At 41.6% G+C, this 16,149-nt stretch overlaps 1 protein-coding gene across 4 annotated transcripts in view; it reads right to left on the minus strand.

Annotated features, from left to right (window-relative positions):
* The window catches only part of NEK10 (NIMA related kinase 10), a 278,135-nt gene that overhangs the window by 127,530 nt on the left and 134,456 nt on the right, over nt 1–16,149 (minus strand). The window contains exon 24 of one of the 4 annotated variants that reach the window (XM_069561145.1): nt 5,438–5,510. The exons of 2 other annotated variants lie outside the window; for them this stretch is intronic. In XM_069561145.1, the coding sequence (XP_069417246.1) occupies nt 5,510 (1 nt within the window). In that variant the 3' untranslated portion in view covers nt 5,438–5,509. Of the gene's footprint in view, nt 1–5,437; nt 5,511–13,738; nt 13,792–16,149 lie in introns of those variants that run through there. One more of the 4 variants, XM_069561144.1, reaches the window with a different exon arrangement.

The following is a 16,149-nucleotide window of genomic DNA, read 5'->3' on the forward strand; positions in this document are numbered from 1 at the left end:
CACTTTATGGGAAATAGATGGGGAAACAGTGGAAACAATATCAGACTTTATTTTTTTGGGCTCCAAAATCACTGCAGATGGTGATTGCAGCCATGAAATTAAAAGACGCTTGCTCCTTAGAAGGAAAGTTATGACCAACCTAGATAGCATATTGAAAAGCAGAGACATTACTTTGCCAACAAAGGTCCATCTAGTCAAGGCTATGGTTCTTCCAGTAGTCATGTATGGATGTGAGAGTTGGACTGTGAAGAAAGCTGAGTGCCGAAGAATTGATGCTTTTGAACTGTGGTGTTGGAGAAGACTCTTGAGAGTCTCTTGGACTGCAAGGAGATTCAACCAGTCCATCCTAAAGATCAGTTCTGGGTGTTCTTTGGAAGGACTGATGCTAAAGCTGAAACTCCAATACTTTGGCCACCTCATGCAAAGAGTTGACTCATTGGAAAAGACTCAAATGCTGGGAGGGTTTGGCGACAGCAGGAGAAGGGGACGACAGAGGATGAGATGTCTGGATGGTATCACCGACTCGATGGACGTGAATTTGAGTGAACTCCGGGAGTTGGTGATGGACAGAGAGGCCTGGCGTGCTGCAATTCATGGGGTTGCAAAGAGTCGGACACAACTGAGTGACTGAACTGAACTGACTGAACTGAAAGATGAACAGTTCCAATATTGCTGTACACATATACCAGAACTGAACGATTAAGTCAATGAGTGGCAGATGGCAAAAGCAAGATTTCTCACTATTGGAATGGAAGGAAGGTTACAGACAAAGAAGGGAAGGAGTCAGGAACTGTTCAAGAGAGTGACAGATCAGAGTTGGAGACAACACTATAAACTAATTTTTAGCTTAGTATTGATACAGATGGTTACACATAGAAATATTTATAGTTATGTGAACATGCACAGGTTACTATGCACATGTACCTCCTTGTTCCATCAGGTAGAAACAGTCTATAACTGATGACCTCCCAGTAGCAATGAGCACACTTAGCTCCAGATCTTGGTTTTTAATACCATTCTCCCAAGAATCAGGACTGCCAGGAGCCATCATGGGAGATCCCACCCATGACAGGGTCATGTGGAAGAGAACTGTTAATCAAGGCTTCAGGACACAAGGGGCTCCCTAGGCTTTCTCAAGCATCTGCCCCAAAACCAGAATCTGTCTGTTTTACTATTTCATGACTTTCATCAACTCCTCTGACATTAACAGTGGGCTATCCAGACCACCTTTCTCTGGAGAAAATCAACTTAGGGCTATAGCTAATAAGTCTCCTGGACATGAGAGGAATATTTCGAATCAAACCCCCTCTGTTAGCATTCTAGCTTGCATGGCAGGTCTATCCAGACTCTTGCAGCTATGCATATGATTATTTACAGCCTCCCAACTGTGAGAGGCACGGAAAGCCTAAAACATAGAGCCTTTCAAAGAGTTAAAAGTTATTAGAGTAGTGCTGGTGAAGGATTTCATTATTGGGCCTATGCTTGTTGCTAAGTTCCCATATCTCTTACCCACTGTGCAACTGGGAACGCATTAGTTAACATAGTTCAGTTCAGTTCAGTTCAGTCGCTCAGTCGTGTCCGACTCTTTGCGATCCCATGAATTGCAGCAAGCCAGACCTCCCTGTCCATCACCAACTCCCAGAGTTCACCCAGACTCGCGTCCATCAAGTCAATTATGCCATCCATCCATCTCATCCTCTGTCGTCCCCTTCTTCTCCTGCCCCCAATCCCTCCCAGCATCAGAGTTTTTTCCAATGAGCATGAGGTGGCCAAAGTACTAGAGTTTCAGCTTTAGCATCAGTCCTTCCAAAGAAATCCCAGGGCTGATCTCCTTCAGAATGGACTGGCTGGATCTCCTTGCAGTCCAAGGGACTCTCAAGAGTCTTCTCCAACACCACAATTCAAAAGCATCAATTCTTCAGCACTCAGCCTTCTTCACAGTCCAACTCTCACATCCATACATGACCACTGGAAAAACCATAGCCTTGACTAGACGGAACTTAGTCGGCAAAGTAGTGTCTCTGCTTTTGAATATGCTATCTAAGTTGCTCATAACTTTTCTTCAAAGGAGTAAGCATCTTTTAATTTCATGGCTGCAGTCACCATCTGCAGTGATTTTGGAGCCAAAAGAAAAATAAAGTCTGACACTGTTTCCACGGTTTCCCTGTCTATTTCCCATGAAGTGATGGGAATGTAAGAAAAACAAGTATAGCCTCGAAATTAACCACATTAGACCTTTGAGCTAATTGGTTCTTTCTTGTAACTCACTACACCTTTGCCTTGGGAAAAATGTAACCCTGTTTAGCATTTCCTGAGGCTGACATAGATTAGAAATATAAAGACAAGACACTTGGAGGGAAAATAAGTTTTCTGGTTGAGCAGCCTTTATCAAAAGAGGATCATAAAATGTTCACAGGCCTCCAAGGCCAGAAGATAATGTACACAACATCATTTGTGGGAAAGGTTTCCAAAAAAAAAAATCCTGGTTTCGATAAGTGCAAAACTGCTGGAATGTTTGGGCTGATTCTGTATGACCTTGCCATCTTTCAATTCACTCTATGTACAAGTAAAGGTATAAAAGACCCTTTTGAATTAAATTAAATGGGCCTTGCTCACTGAAGCAGCTTGGTCTCCCCATGTCAATCATTTTCTGTCTCTCTCCCTCTCCCTCTCTTTTTCAGGCTGATCCCTTGGAGCATAGAGGCTCCCTGCGTTCACTTATCTGCCCGGGTTTCTAAGAACTAAACGGGAAGATGTTCTGCATCTTCACTTCCTCCGGAGACTGGGAGGGCACCTGTGGCCTCTGTGAACAGGGCAAACTTCTTGTCTCAGAGTTTTATTGGCTTTCTATGTAAACCAAGGAATATCAGCCTCTTTCTCTCCTCTATTTTCTTATCTTCAACATTCTTTCCTTATCTCTCTCTAAATCAATTGCCGACACCGTTTCTCCCTCAGGTTTCCCTGGATCCTGCGGGGGCTGGACCCTGGCACAGGACCACTGGAAAAATGACTGATAATAGTACTGGGGCAAGAAATACACTAAATGAACCTGGAACATCTTATAGTTCCAAAAGGTTGTTCTAGAAAAAATAAAAAGCACAGTGATTGGGTGTGTCAGAGGGATACAAAAGACAAATCAACCAGCTGTCTATGTCCAAATGTAGAAAAGTTTGAACAAAACAAAGCAGTGTATTAATCAGCTTGGGCTGCCATAATAAAATTCTATAAACTGGGTGCCTTGAACAGAAATAAACAGGAATTTATTTCTTACAATTAAGGAAGCTGGAAAACCTAAGGGCAAGATGTTGGCTAATCCTGTTCCACAGTGAGGATCCTCTTCCTGGCATGCAGATGGTTGCTGTATCCTCACATGGCAGAGAAAGAGAGAAATGGAGCAGAGTCTCTGATGTCTCTTCCTGTAAGACCACCAATCTCATCATGATGCCCCCTACCTTCATGACCTCATCTAAATCTACTTAACTTCCCCAAAATGATAAGCTCCAAATACCATCACATTGGGGTTTAGGGCTTTACTGTATGGATTTGGGAGGGGGGCACAATTCAGCCAAGGAAAGTTTTATTAGATTATAACTCAGAGTATAAAATAAATATCCAAGTCCATACTGATATAACTTTTTAAAAAACATAATAAATAAATAAATGGGAATCAACAGACAAATCTCTTGAAAATGACAAATAATTTATGTGTCCACTCCACTTTAAAGTGATGACATATAACTCCCCATTCCTTAAGTCTAGGGTGCTTGTAGTGACTTTTTTTCAATAAATATATTATAGAAAGAGACCAAGAAAAAAAGAGTAACTTTACAGCGGAGAGACCTGACAAGCACCATCTCCAGCCAGGTGTCAAGATTAACATTAACAGTGGGAAGTCATATTGATAGTATGTACCAGTGATAAGATAAGAGCATGGCAGTTGACCCCTGTGATCTTCCTCCCCAAACACACTCCAGTCTAATCATTTAAAATATACCACACAAATCCCAATTGAGGAAATCCTAACCAGTAATTCTCTAAATTTCCAAGGTCATTAAAAACAAGAAAAATCTGACAAGTTGCCAAAAGCTCGAACAGCCTAAGGAGAAATAAAAGATTGTCTTGAAAACAAGTATTTGTAACAGTAACATGATAGGGTTTTTAGTTTTAGAAGAAAAGGTATATAATAAATTAAAAATAAAAATATTTGAAGCAAAAAACAAATCACTGCTATCAAGTATATCCATCCATTGTACCACCAATTAATTTTATTATTAACAGAACCCTAAAATTATGGGCTATTTCCTCTCCTATGTTACCTATACAGTCGACCCATGAACAATGCAGGGTTTTAGTTACTGCAGTTGGAGATAGATGGGCCCTTGGGCTGGACAGCTGGTGTTTGTCAAGTGGAGTAAAAGTGAAGCTTTGTTCTAACCCAGACACTACAAGGACAAAGTTAGTGGCAGGAGCTGAGCTCTGCTGAAGTAAAGATATAAGATGACCACTCCTGAGGTCAAAGACCTCTCTCTCTGCACACGTGCAGGAAAGCTCCTTGGAGGTCAAAAAGAGAGAGGCTCCATTCCATAATAATGTGGGCATGTGCCCACAGTCCTCTGTGGTGGGATCCATTTTAGCAAAAGGTTGTGCACACATATGTCCTAGGAGGGTCCTCAGTTCAGTTCAGTTCAGTTCAGTTGCTCAGTCGTCTCCGACTCTTTGCGACCCCATGAATTGCAGCACGCCAGGCCTCCCTGTCCATCACCAACTCCCAGAGTTCACTCAGACTCACGTCCATTGAGTCCGTGATGCCATCCAGCCATTTCATCCTGGGTCGTCCCCTTCTCCTGCCCCCAATCCCTCCCAGCATCAGAGTCTTTTCCAATGAGTCAACTCTTCACATGAGGTGGCCAAAGTACTGGAGTTTCAGCTTTAGCATCTTTCTTTCCAAAGAAATCACAGGGCTGATCTCCTTCAGAAGGGACTGGTTGGATCTCCTTGCAGTCCCAGGGACTCTCAAGAGTCTTCTCCAACACCACAGTTCAAAAGCATCAATTCTTCGGCGCTTAGCCTTCTTCACAGTCCAACTCTCACATCCATACATGACTACTGGAAAAATCATAGCCTTGACTAGACGGACATTAGTTGGCAAAGTTATGTCTCTGCTTTTGAATATGCTATCTAGGTTGGTCATAACTTTTTTTCCAAGGAGTAAGCACGTCTTTTAATTTCATGGCTACAGTCACCATCTGCAGTGATTTTGGAGCCCCCAAAAATAAAGTCTGTCACTGTTTCCACTGTTTCCCCATCTATTTCCCATGAAGTGATGGGACCGGATGCCATGATCTTCGTTTTCTGAATGTTGAGTTTTAAGCCAACTTTCTCACTCTTCTCTTTCACTTTCATCAAGAGGTTTTCCAGCTCCTCTTCACTTTCTGCCATAAGGGTGGTGTCATCTGCATATCTGAGGTTATTGATATTTCTCCCGGCAATCTTGATTCCAGCTTGTGTTTCTAAAGTTACAGGATATAAAATCAAGACACAGAAATCCCTTGCATTCCTATACACTAATAATGAGAAAATAGAAAGAGAAATTAAGGAAACAATTCCATTCACCATTGCAACGAAAAGAATAAAATACTGAGGAATATATCTACCTAAAGAAACTAAAGGTCTATACATAGAAAATTATAAAACACTGGTGAAAGAAATCAAAGAGGACAGAAATAGATGGAGAATTATACCATGTTCATGGATCACGAGAATCAATATAGTGAAAATGAGTATACTACCGAAAGCAATCTATAGATTCAATGCAATCCCTTATCAAGCTACCAACGGTATTTTTCACAGAGCTAGAACAAATAATTTCACAATTTGTATGAAAATACAAAAAACCTCAATAGAAAAGGCAGAGGAACCAGAGATCAAGTTGTCAACATCTGTTGGATCATCGAAAAAGCAAGAGAGTTTCAGAAAAACATCTATTTCTGCTTTATTGACTATGCCAAAGTCTTTGACTGTGTGGATCACAATAAACTGTGGAAAATTCTGAAAGAGATGGGAGTACCAGACCACCTGACCTGCCTCTTGAGAAATCTGTATGCAGGTCAGGAAGCAACAGTTAGAATTGGACATGAAACAACACACTGGGTCCAAATAGGAAAAGGAGTATGTCAAGGCTGTATATTGTCCCCCTGCTGATTTAACTTCTATGCAGAGTACATCATGAGAAACGCTGGGCTGGAAGAAGCACAAGCTGGAGTCAAGATTGCTGGGAGAAATATCAATAACCTCAGATATGCAGATGACACCACCCTTTTGGCAGAAAGTGAAGAGGAACTTAAAAGCCCCTTGATGAAAGTGAAAGAGGAGAGTGACAAAGTTGGCTTAAAGCTCAACATTCAGAAAACAAAGATCATGGCATCTTGTCCCATCACTTCATGGGAAATAGATGGGGAAACAGTGGAAACAGTGTCAGACTTTATCTCTTTGGGCTACAAAATCACTGTAGATGGTGATTGCAGCCATGAAATTAAAAGACATTTACTCCTTGGAAGAAAAGTTATGACCAACCTAGATAGCATATTCAAAAGCAGAGACTTTACTTTTCCAACAAAGGACCGTCTAGTTAAGGCTATGGTTTTCCCACTGGTCATGTATGGATGTTAGAGTTGGACTGTGAAGAAAGTTGAACGAAAGAATTGATGCTTTTGAACTGTGGTGTTAGAGAAGATTCTTGAGGGTCCCTTGGACTGCAAGGAGATCCAACCAGTCCATTCTAAAGGAGATCAGCCCTGGGTCTTCTTTGGAAGGAATGATGCTAAAGCTGAAACGCCAGTACTTTGGCCACCTCATGTGAAGAGTTGACTCTTTGGGAAAGACTCTGATGCTGGGAGGGATTGGGGGCAGGAGGAAAAGGGGACGACCTAGGATGAGATAGCTGGATGGCATCACCAACTCGATGGAGGTTAGTTTGAGTGAACTCTGGGAGATGGTGATGGACAAGGAGGCTTGGCGTGCTGCGATTCATGGGGTCGCAAAGAGTCTGACACAACTGAGCGACTGAACTGAACTGAACTGAACTGATGGGACCAGATGCCATGATCTTCATTTTCTGAATGTTGAGGTTTAAGCCAACTTTTTCACTCTCCTCTTTCACTTTCATCAAAAGGCTTTTTAGTTCCTCTTCACTTTCTGCCATAAGGGCGGTATCATCTGCATATCTGTGATTATTGATATTTCCCCTAGCAATCTTGATTCCAGCTTGTGCTTCTCCAGCCCAGTATTTCTCATGATGCATTCTGCATATAAGTTAAATAAGCAGGGTGACAATATACAGCCTTGACGTAATCCTTTTCCTATTTGGACCCAGTCTGTTGTTCCATGTCCAGTTCTAACTGTTGCTTCCTGACCTGCATACAGATTTCTCAAGAGGCAGGTCAGGTGGTCTGGTACTCCCATCTCTTTCAGAGTTTTCCACAGTTTATTGTGATCCACTGTCAAAGGCTTGGGCATAGTCAATAAAGCAGAAATAGATGTTTTTCTGGAACTCTTTTGCTTTTTCCATGATCCAGCAGAACAGAGTAGTTATTACCAAATGGAATATGTTGGAGGTGAGTGTGAAATGGACGAAGAGGGTCAGTTGTATGGTGACAGATACTAAACTTTTGGTGGTGAGCCCATTATACCATATACCAAAGAAGAAATATAACATTTTACACATGATATTTATGTTAATATTATAAACCAATATTATCAATAAAATTTTTATTTTTTTTTCCTTTTAACAAGGTACAGAAGTTAGGTGACATCTTTTTATTTGCAGGAATAACAGACACAATTTCATGAGTACACACACTAATCTGGTGCACATGAGATAATTTTTTTCTAATATTTATTTATTTACTTCTGGTTACACTGGGTCTTCTTTGCTGTACTCAGGCTTTCTCTAGTTGCAGCAAGCAGGGGCTACTCTCTAGCTGTGGTGCACGGGATTTTCATTGTGGTGGCTTCCCTTGTTGCGGAGCACAGGCTCTCAGCTTCAGTAGTTGTAGCATGAGGGCTCAGTAGTTGCAACTCACAGGCACTAGAGCACAAGCTTAGTAGTTGAGGTGCACGGGCTTAGTTACTCCACAGCATGTGGTGTCTTCCTCGACCAGTGATCAAACCCATGTCCCCTGCGCTGCCAGGTGGATTCTTATCCACTTGTGCCACCAGAGAAGTCTATGCATGTGAGAGAAATTTTATGGGCTTATTTGTTTCTTTATTTTGTACAACTTGCTCTGGATAGTTCTCTAACTCTAAAATGTTATTCTTACAGAAAACACTGGTAAAACTTCTACAGGCACCATAATTGTCTATGTACCTGATTTTAATGAAAATTGTCCAACAAGTGCCCTGGAAAAGGAAGTAGTCTGTAGTTCATCACCTTCCGTGGTTGTCAGAGCTTCACCACTGCAAAGGGATAAATATGCTGGCCCCTATGAATTTTCGGTGGAAGGGCAAAGCGTAAAACTTCCAGTTGCATGGAGTATCTCAGGAACAGATGGTGAGTAATTGTAAAGCTGCTTCCACAAATGAAAACTGCTGCTTCTTTATATTTCCAGAAGGTTAAGAGGGAGTCCATTTGGGAGCAGGTCCTTTCCAAGAGTAATTTTAAAAATTCTTTGCAATGAAGATGATGTCCTATCCTCATGAATTTCCTCTGTCTTCAGAAAAGGAACAATATAAGATATTCAGTTCAGTTCAGTCACTCAGTCGTGTCCGACTCTTTGCGACCCCATGAATTGCAGCATGCCAGGTGTCCCTGTCCATCACCAACTCCCAGAGTTCACTCAAACTCATGTCCAATTTTAAAAATTCTTTGCAATGAAGATGACGTCCTAGCCTCATGAATTTCCTCTGTCTTTATTGTAGCTGATTCTGCATGAAATGGGCGTGACACTCTCTCCAAAGGTATGACTTATTCAGATACTGTTTCAGTAGAAATTAAGAGAAGTTCACCTGTGGGAAGGGGCCGTGGGAAGGAGGTGAGAAGCCTTCACGGAGACCACCACCGGAATCCGGCTCCAGAACCTTCGCTCCCGGAGAGCTGGCCCCGGACAGCAGGCCGCGCGGAGGACGCGGGGAGGACACAGGTCCGCGCATCGCTCGTCCTTCTCCTCGGCGCCACCTGGGCCCCGCGCGCGGCCACCCAGCACACCTCATCACAGTGGCACCGGGCGCAGGGATCAATAAAATTTTTTAAATAAAAAAGATGTGATATATATATATACACACATGTGTGCGTATACATATATATGTATACATGTATGTGCATATACATGTATGTGCATATACATATATATGTATACATATACATGTATATACATATATGTATACATGTATACATATATGTATATGTGATATATATACATATATGTGTGTATATATACACATAATATACAAAATTTTTAAAATAAAAAGATATGATATATATACATGTGTATATACATATATACACACCTATATATGCATATATACATATATGTGTATATATACATATGTGTGTATACATATATACATATGTGTGTGTGTGTATATATATATACACACACACACAGACACACACACACAATGGACTTCTACTCAGCCACTTAAAAAGAATACAGTTCTGATGTTTACAGCAACATGTATGAACCTAGAGATTATTATACTCAGTGAGATAAGCCAGACAGATAAAGACATGTACTGTATAACATCGCCTATACGTGGAATCTAAACAATAATGCAAACAAATGTATATGTGAAACAGAAACAGATGCAACAGACACACAAAACAGACCCTAGAGTTACCAACGGGGAGAGGAAGTGAGGAGTGAGAGATCTGAAGTATTAGATTAACAGATACACACTACTATATACAAAATAGATAGGCAACAAGGATATACTATGTAACACAAGGAATTATACCAGTGATTCTGTAATAATGTTTAATGGATTATAATCTGCAAAAATATGAATCACATTGCTATACGCCTGAAGGTAACATAATATTGGAAATCAACTATACTTCAATTAAAAAACTGTTAGTGCTTTAGAGCTTGATAAAAATGCACCTGGATTTTTAATCACATTAAACACAGAATGTGGTGAGTGTGTGTGTGTATACATACACAATAGAATATATTCAACCATTAAAAGGAAGGAAATCTCATTTACAATGACATAGATGAACCAGAAAGGCATTACTCTAGTTGAAATAAGCCAGAGAAATTTAAAAAGAAGCTGATTCTGTAGAATTAGAGAGTAGAATGTGGTTGCCATTGGTTGGGCAGGGGTAGGGGGAGCAGGGGGAAAGGATGATACAAGTCAAAGGGAACAAATTTTCAGTTATGAGAAGAGTAAATTCTGAGCATGTAATAGTGACTACAGTTAATAATATGCTATTGTGTACTTAAAAGTCCTAGAGAGTAGATATTAGCATTCTTAGAACAACAAACTGTTAATTATGTGAGGTGATGAATTTGTTAATTATACTGATCTTGATAATCATTTCACAAATGTATATCAAATCCTGTTATATACTTTAAACATATACAAATATATTTCTTAAATTTTCCCAATTACTCTTCCATAAAGTTTCAAAAATATTTAAACACAAAGTCAGAATGATTTAATAATTATTGATAATAATAACTATTATTATTAATTCAGAATATTTATTAGGATTCTGTCAGTCTGCTCCTAGAGGAGCAGTGGACCAGTGGTGAACAAAACAGCCAAAGGCTTTACTGTTGGGGAGTTTGTGTTTCAGTGGGAGACACATGATTAAAATACATTAAAAGACACTAATTAAAATACAACATAATGACAGAGAGAGCCAATTGCTATGAATAGAGAAAGGGATAGAGTCTGAAAAAGGCTGCTACTTGGGGTGGGTGATCAGGATAACCTCTCTATAGAAAGGACATTTAACAGAGAGCAGAAGGAAGAAAGCCAGTGAGCAGTTGCTCTACCAGGTAGGCAGGCAAACTTTGGAAATCTAAAGTACAGCTAAGCGGGAGAGGATCAGGGTGAGGTGGTTTGTTACAGTGGGAGGGAGAAATTTCCTTTATTATATTGGGTTAATCAAAAAAGTTCATTCAGGTTTTTCATAAGAGCCCATGGAAAAATCCAAACGAACTTTTTGACCAATCCAATTGCATCTTGGGGAAAATCTATTACAAACCTAGGCAGCATATTAAAAAGGTGAGATGTCATTTTGCTGACAAAGGTTCATATAATCAAAGCTGTGGTTTTTCCAGTAGTCATGTATGGATGTGAGAGTTGGACCATAAGGAAGGCTGAGCACTGAAGAATTGATACTTTTGAACTGTGGTGTTGGAGAAGACTCTTGAGAGTCCCTTGGACTGCAAGGATATCCAACCAGTCAATCCTAAAGGAAATCACCCCTGAATATTCATTGGAAGGACTGATGCTGAAGCTGAAGCTCCAATACTTTGGCCACCTGATGTGAAGAGCCAACTCATTGGAAAAGACCTTGATGCTAGGAAAGATTGAGATCAGGAGAAGAGGGCGACAGAGGATGAGATGGTTGCATTGCATCATCAATTCAATGGACATGAGTTTGAGCAAACTCTGGGAGATACTGAAGGACAGGGAAGCCTGGCGTGTTGCAGTCCAATGGGTCGCAAAGACTCAGACACAACTGAGAGACTGAGTAACAATAATGATATCTCCATTATTTCAGGTTATCTCCATTATGGTCATAATCATACAAGTAGCGGATCACTCATATAGTATATGTTTCTTGTGATCCTATAAACCACACTCTGGGCTCAGTGCTGGGGATGGTGACCTGTGACAAAATAAATATAAAAGTTCACCTTGTGAAGGATGAGTGCATGGTGTGTGTAGGCCCAGGGCATCCTGTCCTGTTTTGGGGAGTTTGCCTGAGGAGGTGTGTTCTGGCTGAGAGGTAAAGGGTAAGAAGAGCTTGCTGCTGCTGCTGCTGCTGCTAAGTCACTTCAGCCATCGCCGACTCTGTGTGACCCCAGAGATGGCAGCCCACCAGGCTCCCCCATCCCTGGGATTCTCCAGGCAAGAACACTGGAGTGGGTTGCCATTTCCTTCTCCAATGAATGAAAGTGAAAAGTGAAAGTGAAGTCACTCAGTTGTGTCCGACTCTTGGCTACCCCATGGACTGCAGCCTACCAGGCTCCTCCATCCATGGGATTTTCCAGGCAAGAGTACTGGAGTGGGGTGCCATCGCCTTACCATCTGACAAATGGGAAAAGCAGTATCCCAGGAAGAGGGAGCAGCACATGTGAAAGCCCTGTGGTCACAGGCAACACACAGGGTGCAGCTAAGAGCAGTGCAGTCTGGCTGGAGGGACAGCAGGATGCTGTGGCAAAGGCAGGGAGCAGGGCTGTCCACCTGCAGCCTGACTGAGGACTCGGACTGTGAACTGTGAGCAGCTGGAACCTACCAAAGTATTTTAGGCCAGTTAAGAGTCTCAGAGCTCAGAGATTCCTTAAGACCTTGGGAAGAACAGTCAGTAGCTAGGCAGGTTTCAATGTGTCTCTACTTGTTCAGATTCTCCTACAGGTTTATTTTGATCCATCCAGTGAAAAATTTGCCAGCTTTTAATTATCTAATGTAATAACATGAATGGGATTATACTATGCAATAAAGTCTCAAAGAATTCCCCATTCCAAGATTAGTCCAAGTTATCTGTTTTTATGAGATCATACTTGTTTATTATCCAGAAATTCCAAATATATATTCTACAAAGAATATATATTCCAAATATATATTCTACTAGCCAGTGGTGCTGGTAGTAAAGAACCTGCCTGCCAATAGGAGATGGAAGAGACACAGGTTTGATCCCTCAGTTGGGAAGATCCCCTGGAGGAGGGCATGGCAACCCATTCCCTTATTCTTGCCTAGAGAATCCCATTGACAGAGGATCCTGGCAGGCTACAGTCCATAAGGTTGCAAAGAGTCAGACACAACTGAAGCAATTTAGCATGCACACACACATGAAGTAGCCTAAAATGTTTCTCAGAGTTGCAAACTCTAAAATCTGCTCTGAAAATGAAGTTGAAGGAATTACACAGTTTTAGACTCTGGAAGTGGAGTAAAACATAGAGAGAAAAAAGGGAACCAAAGATTATATTTGGAGAGTATTTTCCATGGAAAGGATAATAAAGACCTGCCTAATAATGAATCCAATCAGATAAAGAAGTTTTATGAAACTTCTGTTCCACCGCAATCAATCCAGTGCCGACAACCACTTATCTAGCAGCTGAGATTCAGAATAAAGAATGCTCTGAGGCACTTTCTGTAAACATTGAGAAAGAACTTTCTTCTATTAAATAAGTTAATACCTGAGCAAACAAAGGCAAAAAGAAACAGCAAACTGATGTGGGAAAATCAAGCTTGTTAAACTCAGGGGAGCTTGAATGAGGTATTCCAGGTCAAATTAATTGGCTCAGAGGAGTTTATAAAAATTACACAGAGATTACAGGCTATCAACAACTTCAGATATGCAAATGACACCACTCTAATGGCAGAAAGTGAAGAGGAACTAAAGAACCTCTTGATGAGGGTAAAGGAGGAGAGTGAAAAAGCCAGCTTAAAACTAAATATTCAAAAAACAAAGATCACGGCATCCAGTCCCATCACTTCATGGAAAATAGGAGAGAAGGTGTAAGCAGTGACAGATTTCCTCTTCTTGGGCTCTAAAATCACTGCGGAGGGTGACTGCAGCCATGGAATTAGAAGACGACTGCTTCTTGGCAGGAAAGCCTAGACAAATAGACAGCGTGTTAAAAAGCAAAGACATCACCTTGCCGGCAAAGGTCTATACATCAAATCTATGGTCTTCCCAGCAGTCACATACAGTTGTGAGAGCCAGACCATAAAGAAGCCAGAGCAATGAAGAATTGATGCTTTTGAACTGTGGAGCTGGAGAAGACTCCTGAGAGTCCCTTGGAGAGCAACGACATCAAACCAGTTAATCTTAAAGGAAATCAACCTTGACTACTCATTGGATCACCACAAACTGTAGAAAAGTCTTCAAGAGATGGGAATACCAGACTACCTGACCTGTCTCTTGAGAAATCTGTATGCAGGTCAGGAAGCAACAGTTAGAACTGGACATAGAACAACAGACAAGTTGCAAATAGGAAAAGGAGTATGTCAAGGCTGCATATTGTCACCCTGCTTATTTAACTTCTGTGCAAAGTACATCATCAGAAACGCTGGGCTGGATGAAGCACAAGCTGGAATCAAGATTGCTGGGAGAAATATCAATAACCTCAGATATGCAAATGACACCATCCTTATGGCTGAACGCAAAGAACTGAAGAGCCTCTTGATGAAAGTAAAGGAGGAAAGTAAAAAGGTTGGCTTAAAACTCAGGAAACTAAGATCATGGCATCTGGTCCCATCACTTCATGGCAAATAGATGGGGACTATTATTTGCCTGCATCAGATTTTATTTGGGGGGCTCCAAAATCATTGTCAGAGAAGGCAATGGCACCCCACTCTGGTACTCTTGCTGGAAAATCCAATGGGCGGAGGAGCCTGGTAGGCTGCAGTCCATGGGGTCACTAAGAGTCAGACATGGCTGAGCGACCTCACTTTCACTTTTCACTTTCATGAACTGGAGAAGGAAATGGCAACCCACTCCAGGGTTCTTGCCTGGAGAATCCCAGGGACAGGGGAGCCTGGTGGGCTGCCGTCTATGGGGTCGCACAGAGTCGGACACGACTGAGGCGACTTAGCAGCAGCAAAATCACTGTGGATGGTGACTGAAGCCATGAAATTAAAAGACGCTTGCTCCTTGGAAGAAAAGCATAGTAAAAGCAGAGATATTTCTTTGCCATCAAAGATCCATCTAGTCAAGGCTATGGTGTTTCCAGTAGTCATGTATGGATGTGAGCGTTGGACTATAAAGAAAGCTGAGTGCTGAAGAATTGATGCTTTTGAACTGTGGTGTTGCAGAAGACTCTTGAGAGTCCCATGGACTGCAAGGAGATCCAACCAGTCCATCCTAAAGAAAATCAGTCCTGAATGTTCATTGGAAGGACTGATGTTGAAGCTGAAACTCCAATACTTGGTCCACCTGATGTGAAGAACTGACTGGAAAAGCCCCTGATTCTGGGAAAGATTGAAGGCAGGAGGAGAAGGGGATGAGATGGTTGGATGGCATCACCGACTCAATTGACATGAGTTTGAGTAAATTCCAGGAGTTGGTGATGGACAAGGAGGCCTGGTATGCTGCAGTCCATGGGGTTGCAAAGAGTCAGAGAGACTGAACTGAACTGAATTCATTGGAAGGACTGATGCTAAAGCTGAAGCTCCAATACTTTGGCCGCCTGAGGCAAAGAGCTGACTCACTGGAAAAGACCCTGATTCTGGGAAATAATGAGGGCAGGAGAAGAGGGTGACAGGATGAGATGGTTGGATGGCATCACTGATGCAATGGACATGAACTTGGGAAGACTCCAGGATATGGTGAGGGACAGAGAAGCCTGGTGTGTTGCAGTCCATGGGGTCACAAAGAATCAGATATGACTTGGCAACTGAACAAAAACAACAACTACAGAATGTGGAGGGGAATAGGCATGAAGGTGCAAATATCAAGGCAGAGGCTGTGAAAGATACTGGTTTTTCTTTTGTCCAATTCACAAATTCAGAGAAAACCCGAAGAGAAGGATATAAGAAAATTCAAAAGTAGCTGGACTTGTGAAATGTATTAGGGACCACCTTAAGTTTGGAACAATAAAAATTTAAGAGTCTACACTGACATTTCCAGTGCATACCCTTAACATCACACTTGACTCTTACCTGGGGGCTTCCTCCCAGTCCCCACCCCAGGATGCCAGGAGTATCTAAAGGTCAGTGGAATAGTCCCCAACCACTTGCGGCTGGGAAAAGAAAAAAAAATCCTACCTTTAATTTGGCATATAGGACCACTCTGAAACATCTCATGTACTATATCCCAGATCAATCTACAGATCTGATTATTAGTAATTCCTTACTGTCTGCTTTCTCTTCTCTGTCTCATTCCCTCCCCAGCCCCTAATATTTCATGGGACCACCTGCTAAATAAACTATTTCACTTAGATCTTTGTCTTTTGGAAAAACCCAAAGTAAGAA

This window comes from Ovis canadensis, chromosome 19 (assembly GCF_042477335.2).
Source record: "Ovis canadensis isolate MfBH-ARS-UI-01 breed Bighorn chromosome 19, ARS-UI_OviCan_v2, whole genome shotgun sequence".
In the NCBI taxonomy this organism is placed as follows: domain Eukaryota; kingdom Metazoa; phylum Chordata; class Mammalia; order Artiodactyla; family Bovidae; genus Ovis; species Ovis canadensis.